This window comes from Cygnus atratus, chromosome 24 (assembly GCF_013377495.2).
Source record: "Cygnus atratus isolate AKBS03 ecotype Queensland, Australia chromosome 24, CAtr_DNAZoo_HiC_assembly, whole genome shotgun sequence".
Taxonomy (NCBI): domain Eukaryota; kingdom Metazoa; phylum Chordata; class Aves; order Anseriformes; family Anatidae; genus Cygnus; species Cygnus atratus.
This window is the reverse complement of record NC_066385.1, coordinates 4,062,950-4,088,157: the sequence shown is the minus strand read 5'-3', so window position 1 is coordinate 4,088,157 and position 25,208 is coordinate 4,062,950. Positions and strand designations below refer to the sequence as shown.

Here is a 25,208-nt window from a genome sequence, read left to right as displayed (position 1 = left end):
AGCAAAAGCAGCAGCAATGGGGGAGGCAGCCACTGTCCTGGCAAAGGGGCTGCAGGCAGCTGTGTGCAGGCAAGTGGGAGAGAAAGGCAGAGCTGTAGGCACTGAAAACAAAGATCTGCACAAGCCGACAGCTCTCAAAACCCCAGCTACTGGGGCCACCCTGGAGGAAGCAACATTGCTCAGACCAGGGGTTTGGGCTGGGTCAGAGAGCAGCTTTGCTTGCACGGGAGTGAGCAAATGAGAGGAAATGTCATTTGCAGGGTAACAGGACTTCATAGGTCAGTGCCTGTGGGTCTGTCATGTAAATGTGCATCTGCTGGAGAAGGCTGTGCCTGCCGAGGGTGAGGAGGAGCCAGTGTCACTGGTGAGGCTAAGGAAAGCAGGCGTCAGCCAGTGCAAGTGCATTACAGATTGCTAACGTGGTCAAGTTTAGCTGGGTTTCATTTCACCGTGATTCTTTTTGGTTGAGCTCGTCAGGTAGGTCTGACTCCTTCTGGAGGCACCAGGGCTGGGCAGAGAGAAAGGGGTGAAGCTGAAGGTCTCTGACATCCCTTTGTACAGCAAGAATAGCAGATGAGCTGCACAGCTGTTCAGATGACTTCTTTATCTTTGTGCAAAAGCCTCAGCTCCTCATGGCTTAACAGGATCTCTTCCGTGAATCAAGGCACCTCCTGAGGCTGCTGTCAGAGAAACCAAACACACACAGCATCCTCCTTTACCAGCTGGTGCTGCCTGTGTGTCTTGGCTTAAAATAAAACTCCTCGAATAATGGTGAGCTCCATCAGATAGAGCAGCGCTTGGTTTGATGGCATGGCCCACAGACCGTGTTGAGTGGTAAGAGATGGAGTCCTCGCTGCGTTCACCTCACCTGACTTCAGCAGCGAACAGCTAACAACATCCTCCCTGCTGTGGTGGTGTTTTTTCTTTCATCTTATCAGGCCCAGAAGTAAGATTAGGCAGGAAAACATGGTCTGGTCAACACCTCCATCCAGCTTTGCACTGCCAGCGTTACCAACAGGTCCCCTCGGGCTGAGACACAGCTTGAGCATCTTGCGCATCTCGATGTGCTGCCCACAGGAAAAGCGCCTACAAACAGAAGCCGCTCGGACAACTCTGTTGTGAACGTGGCATCACAAAGAGCGTGTCTGGGAAGTGCCCTGCGAGGTGAGCTTTGCACCCACCGCCTAAATCACAGCAAATGCTCAGCTGAGACAGGGCAGCTGCTGGACTCCCATCAGATGCTGAATCACTGCTGATACATGTCCTGATTGCAGAGGGTTTAGAAATACTCCAGCCGTGTCCAGTTTTACTTCTTCACATTTGCAATTGCAGCAGAGCTTCAGCCAGGCGTCACAGTATTTAAGGGTGACAAACCCAGACAACATCAGCTGTCAGTGCCTGCACCCCTCCAACCCATCAACAGACTGCCTGTGCTAACGCAGAAAGAAGGTTACAGCTCAAAAGGTACTGACAGACTACATAGAATACATAAGGGACCTCCAGGGCCAGAGAGACATGGTGAAGACACCTGCACAACCCACAGTATCTCAGACCTGCAATGGTGATGGATTAGGACTGGGAACACAGCAGAAGTAGAGCATCCCCTGTTGGGAGCATCGTCCCTGCCCACGGGCTGTCCCAGTACTCCAGGGGAGGAAGCTGCAGCCAGAGCAGATCCAAGACAGTTAGAAAGCAACGTGTCCAGCTCGTCCTCCATCCCACCCCACGTCTGCCCTTCCCCAAATGGACCTGGTGGAGGAAGAGATCTGCTTCCTTTTCTCTTCAGCAAAAGCAGCAGAGGTGATCTGCAGAGCAGGTCCTCTGTACCTCCGCATCCAGCAAGCCGTGCACAGCCATCCCTCAGCCTCCCCCTACTCCCAGCATCACTGAGGCAATCCCACCCATGGCCCTGACCCACTGCACCCCACCACGGAGCCACCCCTCCGGGTCCCCGCTCACCCTCCCCAGGAGGGACACCACCCAAACCAGCATCCTCCGGCACAAAGCATCCTTCCCTGCCCAGACTGGTGCAGGTGTTACAGGATCCTCTGTTCTGGGACTGCCTCCTTCTGAAATGGGCAATGATATATGATCACTGCCAAATTCATCCCTCTCACACGGGCCAGCTGTTCCCCCGAGACTTCCAGTGCAATTGCACAGATAGGACGCTCCGTGGCTGCAATGCACTGTGAGGTTGGGCCGGGGATGGCGAACAGCAGCTCTTTCACACCCTGCTTGCCAATTCGTAGCGTACTCGCTGCCTGGCTGATGACAGGGAATGGGAACCAGTAGAAAAGAGAAAAAAAAATTGCTCTTACCTGAGGTTGAGAAAGAGAAGGGAGGCATGGGAGACTGAAAGCAGCCTGGAGGAGTTAGACCTTGACTTCTCCTACCTGGAACAGGACATCGAGCTGGACCTAGGTGAAACCACAGCCCCTATCCTGCTGCAGTGCATAATGCTGCCCCTGGGGTACTGAGCACAGGGCTTGGTCCATGCAAACCAGACTGCAGCCAGAGCTCTCCATTCTGCAGCCACACTGCCAGAGCTGAGAGCATGGCACGAAGGGAACACAGCAGGGCATGCAAGAGGGTAGCCATGGCTGTTCTCTCCCCAGCAGGCTCCCCCCAGGAGCTGCAACACAACACAGCAGCTGCCTCCTGAAGTGCGTCTCCAGAACAGCACCCCTGGACTCCATGTAGGAGCAAAGGGGAAGACAGGCTTGGGAAGTAGATGTGGTGATGTTGATCTAAGCTACAGGAAACTACAGAAGGGCACCATCCTCAAGGATTTGGGGGTGAGGCTGCCAGGGCACCCTTGAACATACTCCTGCTCTGATCTCATCATCCAGGAAGTCCAGCAATTTAAGAAGTGGTAAGACATGCCAATGGCAGCTCTTTTAACAGCCTTGTGGAGGATGGCAGGGCTCTGGAATGTCTCAAGCTTCTGAAGAAGCTGGAATTTCTGGCCTGCAGACTCTGGAAAACCCTCTCTGCACAGTCCCTGGAGGGCTGTGCAGTCCTATAGCACCTCTCCCTGGAGAGGGAGGGATGGGACCGGCTGTGCAGTCGGGGAGGAGCACGGATGGAGGCAGTTCCAAAGGCTGCCTCTCCCTGCCCAGCACTGCCATCCCCTGAGGCAATCCAGGTCCCCTCTTGCAACAGCCAGCTCCAGGCGAGGGGTGCAGAAGCGGGCAGCTGTTGCTCCAAGTGCTGCCAAGGGTCAATCCATCCCCATCTTGCCCAGCCAGGAGGATGGGCTGTGAAACCCCTGCAGCTAGAAAGGCAGTCATCCTTCCAAAAGGGGATGTTCAAAGGCTTCGTGTGGAAAGGCTTCCCCAGGACACCAGCGCAAGTCCCCACTCCATCTCTTGCCTCCCAGCCAAACAGGACCATCATCCAAACACCCCTTAGCCTCTAGGGTGCACATGGAGGTGGGACTGCAGCAGCATTTCCTTTTAGAGGACTTTCAGCAGAAAGCTGAGGCCCATAGCCCTGACCAGCACTCTCCTGTAGAGAAGGGAGCTAGGACATACAGCTGTATGGGGTGGGTGTATGGGCACGGACATCTGCAGCAGACAATGGGAACCTGCAGAAGAGGAAACAGGGTCAGGTGGCCTCGGCCACCAACAGTGATCTGCAAGCATAGACAAATGCTTTACCTAAGGAGGGATTAAGGTGAAAATCAACTAGTTTAAAAAGAACGTCCTGAGAATCCCCAGGACTGACATTAGTGCTCAGAAAATAGCACTGAAAGGCACTGCTGATTTATCAACTGACCAGATTGTGTTCTCTAAGTCACCGAAGACCACAGAAGTCAGAGTTCTTGCTGCAATTCAGCCAGATGCACCAAACACACCTACACTGAGGAAGACTCCTGCATGAGGGCTCGCTTTCTGCCCTAACAGGATCTTTCATCACATACTCGAGGCCATACCCCCCCAGCAGTGCCTGCTCTTCCACTTTGGAAGTTAATTCCAGGGGAAGGAGGCACCACGTTGCTGTTGTCCACTGACTCAAACCAGCTCACTCACCAGCTTCTCTTGCTGACTGCCCGTGTTTGTTGCATTGCTCTTACCTGAGCATGCAGGGAACTGCCTGGGCTTCTTTCTACAGAAATAACCACTTACACATGGTAGATTTTACTGAACTATAGTTTAATTTCATGGTTGTTATGTCTGTACAACATTGTACAAAATATAAACAAAAAGAACATTTATGCAGCAGCTACATTTCAAAGGTGACACTAACATGGTAGTTCAGCACTGCTGCATCCTTTTTTATAGCACTTGCTACAATAGCTTTAAGTGCAGCATTGATCTGCTCAAACAAATATAACTGGTTCTAGATTTCCATTCATTCTCATCAGTGCATTTTCACTGCCAGTAGCACTACCTTGCGTTAGCCTCATCTGAGAATTTCTCTTGCCTAGATAAAGCTAGTACACAGATACTCTTCAACTCAGAGGTTAAGGGAAATAATATACATAGCTGCGACTGGTAGTAGAATACATGCAGAACTGCTTCTACCAGAATTAGGAAACCTGCTGAGAGTTAGGTGAAATCCAAAATGAGTGCTCTGGAGTAGAAAGCCACAGGCCAAAAGGCCAGCTTCACAGAGATCTGGTGTCATGAAATATTCTTGCAGCAGCCTGACAGCAAGTGAGTGCTGTGGCAGAATGGTCACTCACATCTGTGTTTTCCATCCAAAATTTCATTTTGGCCAATTATGTTTCCTCTCATCTTCTGTGTTCCTGAAGCTTCTCATCTGTGTTTTAAGGGTCATAATGGAAAGCCACGACCATTATCAAAAGATACAATTCTCTTAAAGCTTTTTTTTCCCCCCCATTTTGACTACAATGCAGCATCATGTTCAAAATGCAACTACTGGATCTGGAAAACACTCAGACTATAATGGACATCTGAAAATAAATATGTGGCCTTTGTACAAAGCCAGTTCTCAATGAAAACCTTCTCATTCACATAGGAGTGCAGAGTTTTCAGGAAGTTCGTGCTACAGGGAGGAGTCTGAAAATAAGAGAAAGAGAGAAGTAGAGCTAAATTTTGTAACGGAAGACAACCTGAAACGTATACTGGAAGGGAAACCTGAAAAGTTACAGGGTCAGAAGGATCAATATCTGAAAAAGCATTACAGGGATCTAATTGACCTGTTTCTCCATTCATACAGTTCTACTGAGATGTCTTGAATTGCATTAAAATGAAAATATTTGACTCAAAGTAAAGGATGTTCCATAATGAACCGAGGAAAATGCTAATGATATTTACCCATAAGTATATTCACCGGATGTCCATCCTCAGCCAACTACACTCATTCTGCATTCATGCCAGGATCCTCAATGACCCTGTTCAACTTACATCTCATTGCTCTCTTTCTTCCCTTCTCATTGCCTTTGGCCTTCTTCCTTACTGCTTCACCTAGCATTGCTATTGCACAAATCTTTTATCCTGCACTGTAGAGAAATCTAACCTAGATGTTATCTTATGGCCTGGTTTGGGATGGGATAAAGTTAAGTTTCTTCACAGTGGCTGGTATGGTGATGTGTTTGGGATTTAGGAGAAAAACAATGCTGATAACACACTGATGTTTTAGTTGTTGTGAGCAGTGCTTACACTAAGTCAAGGACTGTCCAGCTTCTCATATCGCCCTGCAAGTGAGGAGGTTGGGGGTGCACAAGGAGCTGGGGTGACACAAAGCCAGAATAGCTGACTCAAACTGGCCAAAGGGATATTCCATACTATATGTTGTCATGCTCAGCAATAAAACTGGGGGAGTTGACTGGGGGAGCTGCTGCTGCTGCTGCTCAGGGACTGGCTGCGCATTGGTTGGCAGATAGTGAGCAATTGCATTGTGCATCACTTGTTTTGTATATTCTTTTATTATTACTATTATTTTTTTTACCTTATTTTTCTATCCATTTAAACCGTCTTTATCTCAGCCTGTGAGTTTTACCTTTTTTCTGATTCTCTTCCCCATCCCACTAGGGAAGAGTGAACAAAAAGCTGTGTGATGCTTAGCTGCCTGCTGGGTTTAACCACATCTTATTAAAGATGGGATATTTCTTTCTAAAAGTTTTTTCTCAAGATCAAGCAAGGTCTCTGGGCTCACGTAGAAATCAAATGTTTTTCATATCTGCCTCCTCATATCTGTTTCAAGTGATCACTTAGTAGGTTAACTAAAAATTCTATAAAGCAGGCCAAATGCACACAGTCTCATAGGAGATTGCTCCTGTCAGTAAATAAAGCTGTATGACTACCATTTTTAAGGCATCTTGACAGCGATGGTGTGTATCTTCAGAATACAGGAGGAAAGAAAGGAAGTATTAAAGATTGTTACCTTTAATAGCGAGGAAGGCTCGGGTGAACACACGGCCCAATTCATTGGCGGCTTCAACCATGTATTCTCCTTCATCAGCTTTTGAGACCCCTTGGATCACCAGGGAGCAGACACCAAAGTCATTTGTGCCAAAATAGGCAGGATCACTGGAGAGGTCTCTACTGTCCTTATACCAAGTGATCTTTGGAGGTGGGTGGCCTGCAACGGCACAGCTCATACGGCACTCACTCCCAGTAGTCACCACATGAGGCTTCAACGGGACGAGGAATCTCGGGGGCTGGTTTTGATTAACTCCTCTGTATTTCTGTGGTCTGACATGAACTTCAGCTGGTAAAAAAAAAAAAACAAACAAAAAAAAACACCATACAAACTCAGATACTGCTTCATGTTCAGATAGAAGTCATATCAAAGGACTTAACACATGGCATTCTGCACTGCAAATAGCCAGAGACCCCACACATCTGTGGATTGTAATCTGTGTTTCTTCTCAAATTGGTCAGAACTTAACCTCGAAGTCAGAAACTTTAGTTTCTGCAAAACTTACGCCTTAGATTTTGCTGGATGCTAATTCTGTGACAAATTATCTGTTAATAAGGGCTGAAAATAAAGGTTCTATCTGGTTTGCAGCAATGTCTGTGCAGAAAGGGCAATCCTTCCCTGCCAAACTGGAATTTCTTAGGTTATTTTTATGCACTCTCATTTTGGGCAAATAAACGTTCACAGGAGGAGAGACCTATTTCAATATAGTGTGTTAGAAACAATAACAGGAACAAAGCACAACAACATTGTTACACAGATAGCTACATGTAAAAGCTGTTTTACCCTTTGTTTTTTTAATTCTCCAAGGCTGCACAGTTTCAGATGGACCACTGGATCCCAACTCATTTTTTGCCACAACCCTAAAGTAGTAGTCACGGCCTGGGATCACTTTGGTGTATGTGAATTTGTTGGTGTAGATCAGGTCACCCACCACGTGCCACAAGCCCTTCTGTGATTCACGTTTCAGAACTGTATAGTAGAGATTGCTTTCCCATTTCTCAGATGCTGATGGCTCCCAGGTTACTGTCACTGCATTTGGCACATTCTCTTGCAGTAGAATAGGTCCAGGGTTTTGTGGGATATCTGTCAGATGAAGACAAGTAATATTAAAGATGTAGGGAAAGTGACACAGTACAGGACAATAAAGGTTTGAGCCACCAGATATTCTATGTCTGGGGGTTGAGTAAACATCCTGGTCGTTAGAAGGAACAAAATTCAATTCCTCCTCCAGATGCATAAGCCATTTTATATGCATTTGCCATTAACTGAACTTCTGCTGCATTAGACCCACAGCCTCTTTATGGATAGAGGGAAGAGATGAGGGTTGGTATAGCTAAACCTTTTCATCTCTTAATGAGACAGCTTAAAGAGTTGTTCTAGCTATGAATAAAGGTTATACAGCCTGCTGCTGACCAAGCTTAGACCATTAAAAAGTGCATGAGCCTCTCTCCTGTGGTTTACACTATTCATCTGCGTGACCTGATCTCTTTAAGCAGTCACTCTGGTAGACAGGTCTAGTCCTAATCTGTCCTGCAGACTGGGCCAAGTGATACCACATAGTGGACAGACTGAATCTTATGGAGAATTGTATTCATTCTCCTGGTGCCTGCATTGCTTAACCACATCAGAGCTCACTGTGCTGAACTCAGTTCACTACCGACTGTAAATCTGTTTGTACACGCATATGTACTTATACTTAAATACACATGCTAATGACTTACCTGTAACTTGAACTTGGAAGCTGAATGTTTCTCTTTTCCCTGACCCGTTCTTGAGCTCAATGGTGTAAGTGCCGCTGTCAGTCAACTCAGCTGCTTTAATCAGCAGCTGGGAGGTACCATCTTTGGTGCTTATTGTAGCCCGGTTTGAAAGAGGAAGCCCATCCTTTAACCAGGTCACCTGCGGATCTGGAGACGCCTGTGAAGAATAGTACCAGTTACAGCCTACCTGCTTTGCCTCTAAATTATATCTTCACATCTACAGCTTCATTATTTTGTCCCAAATACTCAACTGTGTTGCATAGATGTGCAACATACACAAATATCAGAGATGGATCTAAGAGCCCTGGATACAGAGCTGCTCAAGAGTTCCTTTGCAAGTTTTTCTTCCTATCTCCTGTAAGAACATTATTGTACTAAGGTGCTCACGAATACCTATATCGAACAAGGTGTGCTAGGGCAAAAACAGATGACATTGGTAGTTAATATTTTCTACTTTAAAAAATATCTGCTGGTCTTTAAAGGAAAGAAAAAAAAATCCTCAAAGTGTAAATTTCTATTGTTCCATCTTTGGTCTCCATACTCCAAAGGAGCAGATGAGTTGGAGCAAGACCAGGAAATAAGCACACTTTGCCTTCATCAACTTTTTCCTGATAACCTAGACTTTACCTGTGTTGTTCCAAGCTTATGTCAAAGCAGAGAGGGCTTCTGCAAGTGAAAGCCTATTTTTTGAGGAATAGGGCTTAAGTCCTGCTGCTTAGTAAGACAGTCATGAGGCTGTTGCCACAAAAGCTACCCCAATGCCTTCTGAGGGAGATGGGGGGAAATCAACTGATTTTTAAACTAAGTATGATGGATCAGTACTGGACTGAGATGATACTGAGGATGTTGGAAGGACAGCATTACAAGTGCTTTATTTGCTGAGGTTACTGAGTAACCATAGTCTCATAAACCACTAAGACCAAGCGTGACAGCTGAATTCTTGTTGTCGTCTTCCTCATACAGAAAGTATACACAGCACAGGCAGGTTAAAGGATTTGCTGAGTGTCTTGTAAGCAAAATTCCATGCCAAGAAAACAACAGCTCAGTTTTCGTGTCTACTACTGACATACAAAAAAAAGAGGAGATGGGGATTTCTGAATTACATTTGAAAACTTACCTCGAAAGGAATATCCATTCGGATAGCATTTCCTGCTTTTATAATCAGGAAATTTTTCACTGTGTCATCTATTAAGAACCTAGGAGAAACTGGAAAAGACGGTGATTGCAATAAAAAGTTGTTTGTTATGACACAGTCGCTGGCTGACAAACTCATATGCATGTGCTAGCCTTTCCAACAGCTAGTCTGCAGGCTGTTGATAAACTCAGTGGGGTACTTTGGAAAAAAAGCTCCTTGATTCACTACCAAAGTTCCTTGCTAGCTATTACACCTTTCAAATGTTATTATTGTTTATTTAGCACTATGACTAAATGAGAGGGAAGGATGTTAAACTACATTCACAACAGTGTTTGTATACGTGACATCTCAATCATGGATAAATTTACTCTTCACCCCATCACATGATGGATCTCTTGTCTAAAATGACATTCACGGAAAAGAAAACTGCAGTGGACACTTATGACAAGAGCAGTTTGACGGAGCATTTTTGACATTCCTAAAAATTCTTTGTATTTCATTTTCCCACATGACCTAATAAAACAGCAAGTTATGAATACCTAATAAAACAGCAAGCTATGAGAACATACTCATGAAATAGGCCTGAATTTATTAGAAATAATATTTTTTAACATTTTTTTTTCACCTTTTCTCTTTTTGTCAACATAACATACTAATGTATTTAGCATTTTTCCTACACAATTCCTTTGATTTCCATGTTTCAGTTCAGTAACCTTTTGAACCTGATCTTTTGGAAAAGCTAGAGAACAAAGAAAAAATTCTTCTAAGTGACTGTTTTTTGTATGTTTTCAGATTTTCTTAATTTATAAAAAGTTTTGAAGTGATAAAATGGCAGACTGGAATTCATTTTAGCTAACTCTGGCCGCATTCATATAAGTCAAGCGTAGTCAGAGAGGCTGACTTTCCATAAGTAGAGAGGCAACTCCAGAATGCAGCTTATACCTTATAGAAAAAACATTTAAAACTGAAAAAAATGCTTCTCAGATGGATTTATATTTTTCTATTTACTAACTGATTATAAAGTAAGTCTCAGTGAATAGGCCAAAAGTAGACATTTTCACTTAGGACCCAAGTGAGGGAAGATGAATCCCACACAGAATTATCTTCTGTAGCTCTGCAATGTTCCCAAACAATAGGAAAAAAATACAGATTGTAAAGAAAAGTGAAAAGGCTGTGTTCAAATTAGAAAACAGAAAAAGGAAAATAAAGTTTACAAAAACTATATATAATAATTGCAATTTAAATGAGAATGAATCAAAATGTTTAATTCCAAATCTACCTCTAAAAAATAAACTGAAAACTCTACTTCTCAATTTAAAAAAAAAAAAAAAAAAAAAAAAACAAAAGGTCAATGTAACATATATGTGGCTTCTGTCTGGTGATCATGACTGTGGCATAGCTCCATGGTGGGGTGGGGTGCGCAAAATGTAAATCCATATAGAAATACAGTTTTGAGGGTTCTTGTATAGTAATAATAGGAGCTAAACACAGTCTGTTATACAGTTTTACCTTCAGAATTTCTTGATGAGGTAACCAAGTAACATACTCTAGAAGAGCAATGTAGTACTTGTACCTGTGCTACAGCCTGGGACTTCAAAGAAAGTCATCACAGCCACCTACAGACCTTGCCTTCATCTTGTTACCTATAGAACAATCTTGCTCATGCTGAAAGCAGCCCACTAGACTTACCAACACTGGAATCAGCTTCAGTGAAAGCTTCAAGCTCTGCAGCTTCTCCTGGGCCACAGTCATTGAGGGCTCTCACACGTAAGAAGTACAGCTCCTTGTTTTTCAGGCCTTTAACTGTGTAACTGGTCATCTCTATAGGAAGAACGTTGCATCTGGTCCAGTCGAGGTTGTTAGAAGACCGTACCTCCACGTCATAGCCTTTCACATCATTCCCATCTTTTACTTCGGGTCTCTTCCATGTTAGGGTGACACTAGTGCTGTCACTGCTGGTCACTGCGAGGTCCCTCACTTGACCTGGAGGTTCTGAAAAGATAAATTTTATTTAAACTATTTTTCTAGTATTCCTGCTACACTCACCCTCCCACCCCCAACTTTTCAGTCACTTCCTGAGATCCCCAACATTCTTGCAGTGCACTAGATACCTGCTATCTTGCCTCCATTTTGTCCCAGTTCTTCAAAGCTGGATATAGGTGTATAGGTGCCTGCTGCAGTGAGCCATGCAGTACAGTCTGCAACAATCCTGAAATGGTTCGCAATCCACCCTGAATCTCTCTCCACACCACATAGCTCCTGCACAGAGCATCTGCCTTATCTTAACTGAAGCATCACACAGGAAACCCTTCCATTCCTTCCTCATGAAGACAGAGGATTCTCAGCCATGAAATATTCCCCAATTATTTGATCTTTGTCTTCATATACTTTTACAAAGCACTTACAAATATTGCCTGTGCAATAACATCCCCAGTCTACACTCAGCTTTACATATTCCCAAGCCAGAATGATAGCAGCTGTTCACTTACTTGTGGAATCTCGAGCAAAGACAGGCTGTGATGGTGCACTGATATCTCCTACACCAGAAGCATTGACCGCTGCCACACAAAATTCATACTGCAGACCCTTCTTGAGATTGGTCATTTTCAGCTTCTTATCTGCAGAATAAAAACAAGCATGTTGGCTTGGGTGAGCAGTACCCCAACAAGAAGTGGAAGGACAACAATGTTCTACTTTACTGCATCCATGCAGAACTACAGACTGAGTAATTCTGAGGAGCCAAGTATAAATGCTGTCTCCCGTTCCCTTGCCCTTCCCTATCCTAGTGCATACATACTACTGAGATGTGTTCATTGTATTCTCTTTCAAAACAAACAGACTCTGAGAGCTATTAAGTTACAGAAAGGATATCCGTTGTTTTTCCTCATGATATAAACCTAAACTCTTCTGTACTACCAGGTAAGGGGTCCTAGCCTGCACCTGATGGATAATTGATAGCTATAGTCCAAACACATTTAGGAGCTTATTTACACCACTTGTGTTTCTTTACCTTCCCTGCATTTCTGAGTTCCTGCCTGCCTAGTTCTTACCATGAGGATTAAGGACAGTAGTTCTGCACATGAAATTAAGACTTCAGTTCCAGAGATTGAAGACATCAGTTTATCTACAAAGGAGCTACAACCCAGGATGCAGCAGCAAGCTTCTCTACATTCTTCTCCAGCCATAGGCTTACACTATCTAGAAAAGATTATATACAGCTGAATGCCTGGAGAAGGTTTATAATCCAAGAGCTATACAAGATAAAAAGGTAAAATTTCAGACAGGGTTAATATGGTTGCAATAGGGACAATCAGCAGCTCAAGAACTCAAGAGGAAAAACACTGATGTGGAAAAGTATAAAGATACTACACATAAAGCAAGGAGCTGGAAGGCAGCAACGCTGCAAAGCATGTTACCTTCTGAACCCAGCAGAACTTTTGGCTTTTTTCAGGTCTTCCATCCTGTTCCAGGATTTAAGTAAGCTACCTACCTGCTATGGGTACACTGTTGACTGGCACCCAGGTCATGGTACCCTTCTTGCGTTTTTGAATGATGTATCCCACGATTCGGGAGCTGCCAGTTCTACGAGGTGTTTTCCAGGATATTGTGATGGTGTCTTTGCTGACACTAATGATCTCAGGGGGGTCTGGGGCACCAGGTGTAGCTAGAAAGAGAACAGTATTTCATTATTAGCAGATACACTTTTCTTGCAAAATAAGGAAGTGTTCTGAGTCATTTCTTCTTCCACGTTTCCCCAATGTATTTGTATGGATGTGCTTTAAAAACATGACTGAGACCTGAAGTTGTGTATGCTGTTCCCTACAGAAACAGGATCCCACATGGGGCTTATTTTCTGAATTTTCTCTTCATGAATGACCTGTGGTCATCACCACTGAGTATTCCGCCCTCAGCCTACAGAGAGAAGCATGTACATTGTTACACAATGGGTCATCTACTTCCATTCCCCCCGCCATGGGCAGGGGCACCTCCCACTGGATCAGGTTGCCCAAAGCTCCATCCAACCTGGTGTTAAATACTTGCAGCGATAGGGCATCCGTAACTTCTTTGGGCAACCTGTTCCAGTGCCTCACCACCCTCGTAAGCAAAGAATTTTTTCCTTACGTCTCATATAAAATCCACCCTCTTTCAATTCAAAACCACTACCTTCTGCCCTATAACTACATGCCCTTGCAAAAAGACTCTCTCCATCCTTCCCACAAGCCCCCTTCAACCACTGAGAGGCTGCAACAAGGTCTCCCCAGAGTCCTCTCCTCCACACCAAACAACCCCACCTCTCCCAGCCTTTCTTCATAGTTGAGGTGCTTCCTGCCCTCTGATCATTTTCATGGACCTCCTCTGGACCTGCTCTAACAGGTCCACATCTCTCTTGTGCTGGGGACCTCAGAGCTGGATGCAGTACTCCATCTCCCTCAAACTGCTGGCCGTGCTTTCTTTTTTTTTTTTTTTTTTAAATGTATCCCAAGCTACAACTGGCAAGCACAGATTTTTGTGAAGAGTTCACAGCCATGATTGAGGTTTAGATCTGTAGCAACATCCAAAATGCAGCGAGTTTCCTTTCATGTCAGCTTTGATAATCAATTTCCCATAGGGTTGTAGAACACAGTTACAAAAGGTTATTCTTTACCTTTACTGACAGCCTTTACTTCTTCTGATTCCAGGGCATCGCTGGTTCCCTCTGCATTCACAGCCCTCACCCTGAAGTAGTAGCTCATGTCTCGTTCCACTTTGTTGGTAGTGAAGGTAGTACAGCTCCTGGGGATTTCCCCAAGAGCCACCCAGTCGCCCTCGCCTACCTGCTGCCTTTCAACAATATAGCTTTGCACTGGTTTGCCCCCATCATCCTTTGGGGGTTTCCACTGAATCGTGATGTCATTTGCAGAGCTTTCTACAATTTTCATGGGTCCTGCAGGTGGCTGTGGCTTGTCTGAAAAGATGAACACAAGCAAGTTAGCTCCAGATCCAAATGCATTCCTGGGTTTGGAGCAGACATTGTCTTGCTCACCAGCTGGGACACTCAATTTCTGATGGTACATATGACTAGTTGCAGAATGAGGGTCAAGCACCTGAACTGCCTCTTCAAACATCCACTCCTCTAACTTTTCATAAGGGTGTAGGAAGCTATGCACTTGCTCCATGGGCTGATTGTTCTCATACAAATTGTACCAAGACAGCTCACTTATAAAGTACACCATCAGTTCTGATCTTCCAAAAGAGCACAGACATTTATGGTAAGATGGAATTTGGCCTTGATAATCTGATTGTAGATCTGCCTGTTGTGTGTAGTCCTATCTTCCACAATTTCCCAACATTCAAAAGTCAGATTTGGCTGTCCAAAACCAAACAAGATGAGAGTCATATTGTATTAAAGGGTAAGAAACGCGTCAACAACGTTTGCTTGTATCTTAAGTTACTGGAAAATTACACAGCCTTGTTCATCTTGGAATAGCCAGTAGTTCTAAATAAGATTGTGACCAGTGTTACTGGTTCTGCTTCCTAAGCCTTACAATAAAAGCCACTGTAGATGTTACGGGGTCTTACCTGTTACCTCAACCTTTAGGTCGATATCTAAGATGCCACTGTCATTCTTCAGCCTGACTTTGTAATCCCCACGGTCTTTTCTCTCAGTGTTGGAGATGGACAGCATAGTATAGGTGTCTGTTTTATCAACACGAATCCTAGAGTCATCTGCTAGCTCCATTTTGTCCTTTAGCCATGTTGCTCTAACTGGCAGCCGGCCTTCAAAAGGGACCTTGATCTTTATTTTCTCCCCTGCCTTGGCCACAGTAGGAACACTTGTTAAGTTTTTCAGGAGAACTTTGTCAACCTGTGGAGGATCTAAGCAGATAATACAAGGTCATTAAAAACTGCAGTTCAAAGAGGATAAGGCCAACCTCGGAGGGGAGGGCTTCTCTGCGTTCATTGTTGCTGTATATTTCAAACATATATTACAAAATATATTTATTTGGTTCTTTGGGGACTTATCCAACCTGAAAAAGTGAAGTTCATGATGCTGCAAACTAATTGACCTTCACACTTATTGTTACACCCAGCACTTCACACACATGCATACAACTTTGCTACAGGATAATTTTCACAAAGTATTCATGATATCGTACTGTCCTTTTCACTGTAGCAAGTTTTGCATAGGCAACATATTACACACACAAGAATGAAGAATCTGTTTTGATAAAGTCATATGTGTGCACCCACAATCTTTAAGTTAGTAGTAGAAGGTAGTCATAAAGGCTCCCTAGTTAAATTTTTATGCACCAACCAGTAACAAAAACATTTCCCATATTGATGGTTATTATAATAAAGACTCAATAACCAACTACAGGTCCTGAGGGAATGTATTGCATCACTCACCTTCAACAAAAACTGAAGCTTCAGTTTTTATATCTCCAGCTTCAAACCTGTATTTCCCAGCATGAATATCTTCCACTTTGCTAAAAATTAGTTTGTGGACTAGACCTTGCTTTTCAAATAAGACTCCATCCATGCTTGTTAACTACAAGATAAAACACAGGGACCCATGCTTAATAAAAAATAAAAAGACAATCCAAACAGGCAAAAATTTGAAATGTAATTGAAACAATTTATGAATGTCATGTGTGTTTAATTACAATAACATTCTGGGATTACTTATCTGGTAACTACTTCACCACCATATTCCCCACAAAGGCTTGAATCAAAGACCATTAAAATAAATGGTAATTCTAATTTGACCTCTGATCTTAAACATTATCTCCAAACCTTCACTTTCTATTCTTAATGCTGACACTTTAGCCCAGGCTCAAGGATGACATCTTGGGAATCCTACAGTATCTTATGGATCCCACAGTTTGAACTAGTCTTTTATGATCTTTCGGGATATGGAATGTGATATCTATGCTTGATTTTAAGCACTAATTTGAAAGAGTACTTATGGTGTTATACCTGCCTGAAGATCATTTGAAGATCCTTTTTATTTATTTATATATTTTTTGCATATTTTTCTCATGCAACAAAGAAAAGAAAAAGGATTCCATTTCAAGTAAAAGACCCATGTCATCTTCACCCATGCAAAAGCATGGAAAACACAAAGCCTCCTGTTGTCAGCAAGAATGGACATATCTTGCAGCAGGAAGGCAAAGAAATCTCAGTCAGTTTCTAACAGGAATTTTAGCTTAAACAAGCTCCTGCAGAAGTTTTCTAGGGCCATGCTGAGACCATAGTAAGACTGGCAGAGGGAAAGACACCTCAACATGATACTCAATAAGAGGTAGAGCCAGAGAGCACAGCACTGTTAGCCAAAGAAAAAAGTAGCTACAGGACACCGACCTTTAATCCATCTTTAAACCAGATTGCTGTCACATCTTCTTTATTGACAGCGCAAGACAGCTCAGCTGGTTCCCCTTTCCGGACTCGGACATCAATTAACTGCTTGTTGACATGGCAGCGTGGTGCTAAATGTCCAGAAAAGAAAATGTTGAAAGGATGCTAATTCTGTCTTACACTGACAGAGAGTAATGTACACAAAAATACACATGCATGTGAGAAGAGAGCTTTTAAAAATACACATACTGTATCATGATGGGCTTCTTTTTTTTTTTTTTTTTTTTTTTAAACCATGACACCATGGGCCGGCTAGCATAAACTCATGGCATTGAAGGGACATGCCAGCTGGCCTGCATGCAATATAGTCCCTACATCAACCTAATCAAAAATGCATTAATCACAAATCACATTATCCATCTACATATTTGCTGTTTTAAGTCTATGCTAATTGTCTTGTCTCCCTCTACAGCCAGAGGGGAAAAAAAAGGCTCCTCCAGAATATGTACAATGTCCTTCTTAACTGTTCTTTTCCTCTGCATTGACCAGCTACAGGGCTGCTGAAACGGTCCTCCAGAACAGCTCCAGACACCCCCTGCATTCATCTTTCCCTTCCCCAGTTCATCCGTGTTAACATCCTCATCTCCTCTCTAACAAAAATCCCAGTTCTATTCACTCTTTCCTAATCGACTCCCAGTTTTGCAGGTTTTACTTACTGATTTGTATTTATGTTATGGTGGCCTTGATAAATTCTATCTCGGTCAGCAGGTCCACAAGGCAAGTACTCCCTTTTCATCACATATATAAAATTTCTCATTTTTACAGTTTTTGACATTGCTATCTTGCTAGTGCAGCCACTGATAAGATTTAAATGGCTGCATACACATTATTCTTTCACTATATGTAACTTGTTATCTCTCCTGTTACAAGAGAAAATGAATTCTTTAGATTGTATTAGATTATGTGCACACGCAGCCTAATTGGGTATAGAGTAGTTCCCAGAACTCACAGAAACCAAATCTTTGCAAAATCAATGGAAAAGAGAAATAGTATGTTTTAAATTGGAACAATGTCAAAGAAACAAAGCCATATTCTTTAAAACAATATGGGAAATAATGTTTGTGAACTCAAGTCTCTTCCATTTGGATTTGAATAATTTATTTGAATGAACGAATGATACCTGTTTTAGATGATTTAGATATCATACCACAGTTATAGTATCTATCCATATACGCTGCATTGAAAACTACAGTTAGACCAGTATCCAAACAAGTCAGCTCTATAGACATTATTCTGTAGTCGGTTCACAATTAGCAAAATCAAACCCTCTGTCCAAGAGCATTTACCAAACGCTTCTTGAATTCCAGCAGGCTCGGTGACGTGTCCATGTCCCTGGGGAGCCTGTCCCAGTGCCTGACCACCCTCTGGGTGCAGAACCTCTCCCTAACACCCAGCCTGACCCTCCCCTGTCCCAGCTCCATGCCGGTCCCTCGGGTCCTGTCGCTGTCCCCAGAGAGCAGAGCTCAGCGCCTGCCCCTCCGCTCCCCTCGTGAGGGAGCTGCAGGCCACCATGAGGCCTCCCCTCGGCCTGCTCTGCTCTGGGCCGAACAAACCAAGGCACCTCAGCCGCTCCTCACACGTCTTCCCCTCAGGCCCTTCACCATCTTGTAGCCCTCCTTTGGGCACTCTGTAGTAGTTTTAAGTTCTTCTGATATTGTGGCAGCCAAAACTGCATGCAATACTCGAGGTGAGGCTGTGCCAGCACAGAGCAGAGCAGGACAGTCCCTTCCCTCGACCAGCTGGCCGTGCTGTGCCTGATGCACCCCAGGACACGGTTGGCCCTTCTGGCTGCCAGGACACACTGCTGGGTCACGTTCAACTTGCTGCCGACCAGAACCCCCAGATCCCTCTCTGCGGGGCTGCTCTCCAGCCTGTCGTCCCCCAGTCTGTATGTAAAACCCAGGTTGCTCCAACCCACGTGCAGAATCCAGCACTTGCTCTTGTTAGTATCAAAACGCAAGGATCAGCAATACAGAAGTAATCGGTTAAACACATACCTCTCAGATCATCTAGGCGATAATGTCCTCTTTTTTCTGTACTTTCCGTATTCTTCAAGAAATCATTTGTTTTAATATCAAGGCTGGGTAGCTGTTTTCTCTGGTTTATTGAGGAGGGTCCACCATAAAGGTTTGATGTCTGATCATAACCTGGTGAACCTTGACCGAAAACACCTGGCTTCCCCCCGTCACCCAATCTGTTATGAGATTTGCCCCCTGCCCCTCCAGCGGCAGAATCTTTGCCATAACGGGAGCCTAACTGTCCTAAATCCCTGTCCTCACCCCTACCATCCCTTTGATCTGATTCTTCATTATGGGATGAGCCTTTGTGGCCTGGCCCTCTGAAATCACCAGCAGTTCCCTTTCCAGCTTCACCTCGTGCAGATTTGCCGGGACGTGAATCAAGCCCATATTTGCCACCCATTCCAACAGCTCCTGCCATACCTTCTGTACCCCAGGCTGAATGTAACTCCTTTCCATCACCTCCCAACCTGCCAACACCACCCTCTCCACCCCTGCCTCCAGCTGAACCCCCATCCTTTCCATATGCAGACCCAGCACCTTGTATGGCAGAGCCACCAACACCCCTGCCCTCTGAAGATAAGCCAGCTCCTCCTGCTCCACCTCCATATCCTTGAACACTGCTCAGCCCAGCATCCCGACCGTGGTGTGAACCCGTTACTTCTTCACCTCCAAAAGGAAAATGAACTACTCCTGCTGCAGCACCACTTGATAGACCATCTCTTCCATAGGAAGATCCAGCCCCCCTTGCACTAGTTATACTACCACCAGCCCGAGCTGGGAGACCATCCTTTCCATAGGGAGACCCTACACCACCAAAACCACCTGCATCAGCACCACCAACACCTGCCCCAGTTCCCATTCCCACTGGAAGGACACCTTTTCCATATGGAGACCCAACACCTCCCAAGCCAGCCACACCAGCACCGCCAACACCAACCCCAGCCGGGAAACCATCCTTCCCATAAGGAGAACCAACTCCCCCTGCACCAGCTAAACCTGAACCACTAACACCAGCCCCAGCTCCAGCTGGGAGACCATCCTTTCCATAGGGAGATGCAACACCTCCAAAACCACCTGCACCAGCACCACCAACACCAGCCCCAGCCCCAGCAGGGAGACCATCCTTTCCATAGGGAGACCCAACACCTCCCAAACCACCTACACCAGCACCACCAATACCAGCCCCAGCTCCAGCTGGGAGACCATCCTTTCCATAGGGAGATCCAACACCTCCCAAACCACCTACACCAGCACCACCAATACCAGCCCCAGCTCCAGCTGGGAGACCATCCTTTCCATAGGGAGATCCAACACCTCCCAAACCACCTACACCAGCACCACCAATACCAGCCCCAGCCCCAGCAGGGAGACCATCCTTTCCATAGGGAGATGCAACACCTCCAAAACCACCTGCACCAGCACCACCAACACCAGCCCCAGCCCCAGCAGGGAGACCATCCTTTCCATAGGGAGATGCAACACCTCCCAAACCACCTACACCAGCACCACCAATACCAGCGCCAGCTCCAGCTGGGAGACCATCCTTTCCATAGGGAGATCCAACACCTCCCAAACCACCTACACCAGCACCACCAATACCAGCCCCAGCCCCAGCAGGGAGACCATCCTTTCCATAGGGAGATGCAACACCTCCAAAACCACCTGCACCAGCACCACCAACACCAGCCCCAGCCCCAGCAGGGAGACCATCCTTTCCATAGGGAGATCCAACACCTCCAAAACCACCTACACCAGCACCACCACCACCAGCCCCAGCTCCAGCAGGGAGACCATCCTTTCCATAGGGAGACCCAACACCTCCCAGACCACCTACACCAGCACCACCAATACCAGCGCCAGCTCCAGCTGGGAGACCATCCTTTCCATAGGGAGAACCAACACCTCCCAGACCACTAGCACCAGCACCACCAATACCAGCGCCAGCTCCAGCTGGGAGACCATCCTTTCCATAGGGAGACCCAGCACCTCCCAGACCACCTGCACCAGCACCACCAGCGACAGTCCCAGCTCCAGCTGGGAGACCATCCTTTCCATAGGGAGATGCAACACCTCCCAAACCACCTACACCAGCACCACCAATACCAGCCCCAGCTCCAGCTGGGAGACCATCCTTTCCATAGGGAGACCCAACACCTCCCAGAACACCTACACCAGCACCACCAACACCAGCCCCAGCAGGGAGACCATCCTTTCCATAGGGAGACCCAACACCTCCCAAACAACCTACACCAGCACCACCAGCGACAGTCCCAGCTCCAGCTGGGAGACCATCCTTTCCATAGGGAGACCCAACACCTCCCAGACCACTAGCACCAGCACCACCAACACCAGCCCCAGCAGGGAGACCATCCTTTCCATAGGGAGAACCAACTCCCCCTGCACCACCTGCACCAGCACCACCCACTCCGGCTGGGAGACCATCCATGCCATAAGGAGAACCAACACCTCCCAAACCTCCTACACCAGCACCACCAACACCAGCCCCAGCTGGAAGACCATCCTTTCCATAGGGAGACCCAACACCTCCAAAACCACCTGCACCAGCACCACCAACACCAGCCCCAGCTGGGAGACCATCCTTTCCATAGGGAGACCCAACACCTCCCAAACCACCTACACCAGCACCACCAACACCAGCCCCAGCTGGGAGACCATCCTTTCCATAGGGAGAACCAACTCCCCCTGCACCACCTGCACCTGCACCACCCACTCCAGCTGGGAGACCATCCTTTCCATAGGGAGAACCAACACCTCCCAAACCTCCTACACCAGCCCCAACAATACCAGCCCCAGCTGGGAGACGATCCTTTCCATAGGGAGAACCATCACCTTCTGCACCACCTGCACCAGCACCACCAGCCCCAGGTCCCATTCCCACTGGAAGGCCATCCTTTCCATAGGGAGATCCAACACCTCCAAAACCACCTACACCAGCACCACCAATACGAGCGCCAGCTCCAGCTGGGAGACCATCCTTTCCATAGGGAGACCCAACACCTCCCAAACCACCTACACCAGCACCACCAATACCAGCCCCAGCTCCAGCTGGGAGACCATCCTTTCCATAGGGAGATCCAACACCTCCAAAACCACCTACACCAGCACCACCAATGCCAGTCCCAGCTCCAGCTGGGAGACCATCCTTTCCATAGGGAGATGCAACACCTCCAAAACCACCTGCACCAGCACCACCACCACCAGCCCCAGCTCCAGCAGGGAGACCATCCTTTCCATAGGGAGATCCAGCAACACCAAGACCACCTACACCAGCCCCACCAATACCAGCCCCAGTTCCCATTCCCACTGGAAGGCCATCTTTTCCATAGGGAGAGCCAGTACCTCCTGCACCACCTATACCAACCCCAGCTGGGAGACCATCCTTTCCATAGGGAGACCCTACACCACCAAAGCCATCCACACCTGTACCACTGGCACCAGGTCCCATTCCCACTAGAAGGCCATCTTTTCCATAAGGAGAGCCAATTCCTCCTGCACCAGCTGCACCAACACCAGCTCCAGCTGGGAGACCATCCTTTCCATAGGGAGATCCTACACCACCAAAGCCATCTACACCTGTACCACCAATACCAGCCCCCGTTCCCATTCCCATTGGAAGGCCATCTTTTCCATAGGGAGAGCCAACACCTCCAAAGCCACCTACACCAGCACCACCAACACCAGTCCCAGATGGAAGACCATCCTTTCCACAGGGAGACCCAACACCTCCCAAACCACCTACACCAGCCCCACCAGCCCCAGCTCCATACGGGAGACTGTCCTTTTGATAGGGTGATCCCATTTGTCTTCCGGCTCCATCAGCTCTATCCCAATTTCCAGCTCCAGCCCCAGGTTCACCTGATTGTCCATGTTTACCGTAGAACCCTCCCATTTTACCTGCAGTAGCGTCATTAACATCTGCCCCAACTGGTAGACCATCTGGACCATAGAGTACCCCCATTTCTCCTGCAGAACTGCCACCTGCACCAGTTCTAGCCCCATTTCCAGCTGGGAGACCACCTGGGCCATACAGCAAGCCAGATCTTCCTGCCTGACCTACATGACCACCAGCATCAACTGTTAAGCCATCCTTGCCATACAGAGCCCCTGTTTCTCCTTCTCTTTTTATACCGACTCCATTCACACCAGCCACAGTAGGGAGACCATCCTTGCTATAGGGGGATCTCATTCCTCCTGCAGTCTCAGTACCTGCAGCATTCTTACCAGATCTAGTCCCACCTAGCATATCATCCTTACCATACGGGGAATGCTTGTCTCCCACGCTGGTTGAATCAGGATCAAGTCCATCTAACACAGAACTTCCATCAGTAGCACCTAATCTCTTGATACCACCAAAGCCAGCTCTAGAACTATTATCACCTACTTTATCATTTTTGTCATGCCAAGAATCCATACCTTCTGCATCATCCATGTCAATATCAACTGCATCCAACATACCCTCATCTCTGCCATCCACAGAACACCATTCATCTGCTCCTCCTGCTCTATCATCAGTATTTGCTCTACCTGTCATAGAATCCCGGCTGTGTACAGCCCTTAAACCTTTTTTCCCTCCTAAAATTTTTAGTCTGTTACTGTCATCATCTGTCATTGATTCTCCATCTCTCTCTGCTCCAGAAAACTGCCCGGGCCCCATTGTTCCATCTCTGTACGTTTTGCGTAGCCCCTCTTTTCCCAGAAATATATATCCTTCATCAACATCAGTAGAGTAGCCTTGACTGCCTTCTTGGCCATTTCTGTACCAGTCATCTTTTTCCATGCCAGCATCCGTAAGATGATCTTTATCACTAAGATGTTCTCTGCGTTTAGGTTTCTTAGCCCCGTCTTTATCTGTCAATGTTTCTTTCCGCCAGTCAGATTTCTCTTTTTCACCTCCTTCATCCTGTCTCTTTTTTCCTTTGGGATCTGTATTGAAGATGCATTGTTTGATTGAAGGAAAAAAAAATTACAGCAAAAGAGAGAAAAAACAACAATCAACGTCATGTACTGCATCAACAAAGAAAATTCATTAGCAAGTTATCATTTCTTTCTAAGACACAGAAACATAACACATTTAAATGAACTTAAATTCAATTAAAAACCTTTTTTTTCCATTGCTATACTAAGACATAACTTTACATTTCTTAGTTAAGACAACAATTATTTTTAGCTAACAAACATTATATTACATATATATATGTATACATAATATATATTACATATTTTTTAGTTAACAAACAACAAAAAAATTAAGAAAAATTAAGAAAAATTAAGAAAAAAAAAAAGAAGAAATGGGAGATCAGGGCAAACCCAGTATGGTAGATCCAATTTAGAGGGACTTAAGTGGTATCTGGGACTCTTTGGTTCCTTTTGCCTTCTACCTCCAGCCCTGAAGGAATTGCAGAATATCCCCCACCCAGACTGGTCATCAGTTCCCACCCTTCAATTAGAATCTCATGGCTATTGTGGCAGCTTGCACATTTCGTATCCTGGCACTTGAGAGATCTCCAACCTGAAGACTAAAGATTCCGGTTCTGTGAACAGCTTTGTATTAAACCCATAATTCAGACTTTTCTGAGACAAAAAGTGGGTCATGGACTGTGTTTATTTTCACCCTAGATATAATTTCTGTAGAGCACTGACAGCTCAATGAAGTCCACAGGCAGTTGCTTTTTATGTCATACTCAGCAACCTGCCCTGTTTCTGAAGGGTTACCAAAAAAGGTCTTTATGAAGTACACCAGCTTTTGCTGCAGCAGGAACTCAAAAGAAACTGAAACAACTACACTTGAGAATCAAAACATATAAGCCAGCTAACTATTAATCTGAATCATAGTGAAGATTGAATCATAGAATATCCAAGTTGGAAGGGACCCATAAGGATCATCAAGCCCAACTTCTGGGTCCCCAGAGGACCACATTGAGAAGAATAGAATAGAATAGAATAGAATAGAACAGAACAGAACAGAATAGAACAGAACAGAACAGAAAATCACGTGTCTTCTTAAACTCTGTCAGGCTTGCTGACCACGTCCCTGGGGAGCCTGTTCCAGTGCCTGACCACCCTCAGGTGACGAACCTTTTCCTCATACCCAGCCTGAATCGGCTTTCACTGGAAGGCATATTTCCCATCTTCTTCTGAGCTTCTTCTAACCTGTTTAACCCCTACTTTGGAAAGAAAATACCATCTAGCAAGATGCCCTCTAAATTTCCTTGATTGTATGTATGCTGCATCCTCATTAAAAACACATGCTAGGGTATGGAGCATTTTTAGGTAACTGATGGAGAACATACTACTTCATAGTAACTGGAGAGGAAATAAACCAACAGAGTTTGTCATAACTAAAAAATAAATAAATTGTCTCATCTGAAGAGAAAAGAAGGTCTAAACAGACCTTCATTTCTACAGATACAATTTAGGAACTAGAGGCTCCACAATTTGTTTCTCAGTGAGCAATAAGACAGTGAGAGGATTATTATTTTGTTTACA

The 25,208-nt window shown here is 45.5% G+C and overlaps 1 protein-coding gene across 1 annotated transcript in view; it reads right to left on the bottom strand.

Annotated features, from left to right (window-relative positions):
• Nucleotides 1-6,337: 6,337 nt before the first annotated feature.
• Nucleotides 6,338-25,208, bottom strand: part of IGFN1 (immunoglobulin like and fibronectin type III domain containing 1) — a 50,976-nt gene continuing 32,105 nt past the window's right edge. Inside the window, exons 13-28 of the mRNA XM_050715350.1 lie at nt 23,002-23,645; nt 22,218-22,920; nt 20,127-22,142; nt 19,578-19,973; nt 18,678-19,418; nt 16,627-16,751; nt 15,673-15,814; nt 14,845-15,141; nt 13,931-14,230; nt 12,776-12,949; nt 11,775-11,903; nt 10,975-11,277; nt 9,268-9,356; nt 8,112-8,307; nt 7,174-7,473; nt 6,338-6,678 (exon numbers count right to left, since the gene is read on the bottom strand). Coding sequence (XP_050571307.1) covers nt 6,338-6,678; nt 7,174-7,473; nt 8,112-8,307; nt 9,268-9,356; nt 10,975-11,277; nt 11,775-11,903; nt 12,776-12,949; nt 13,931-14,230; nt 14,845-15,141; nt 15,673-15,814; nt 16,627-16,751; nt 18,678-19,418; nt 19,578-19,973; nt 20,127-22,142; nt 22,218-22,920; nt 23,002-23,645 — 6,896 coding nt within the window. The remainder of the gene's footprint in view (nt 6,679-7,173; nt 7,474-8,111; nt 8,308-9,267; nt 9,357-10,974; nt 11,278-11,774; nt 11,904-12,775; nt 12,950-13,930; nt 14,231-14,844; nt 15,142-15,672; nt 15,815-16,626; nt 16,752-18,677; nt 19,419-19,577; nt 19,974-20,126; nt 22,143-22,217; nt 22,921-23,001; nt 23,646-25,208) is intronic.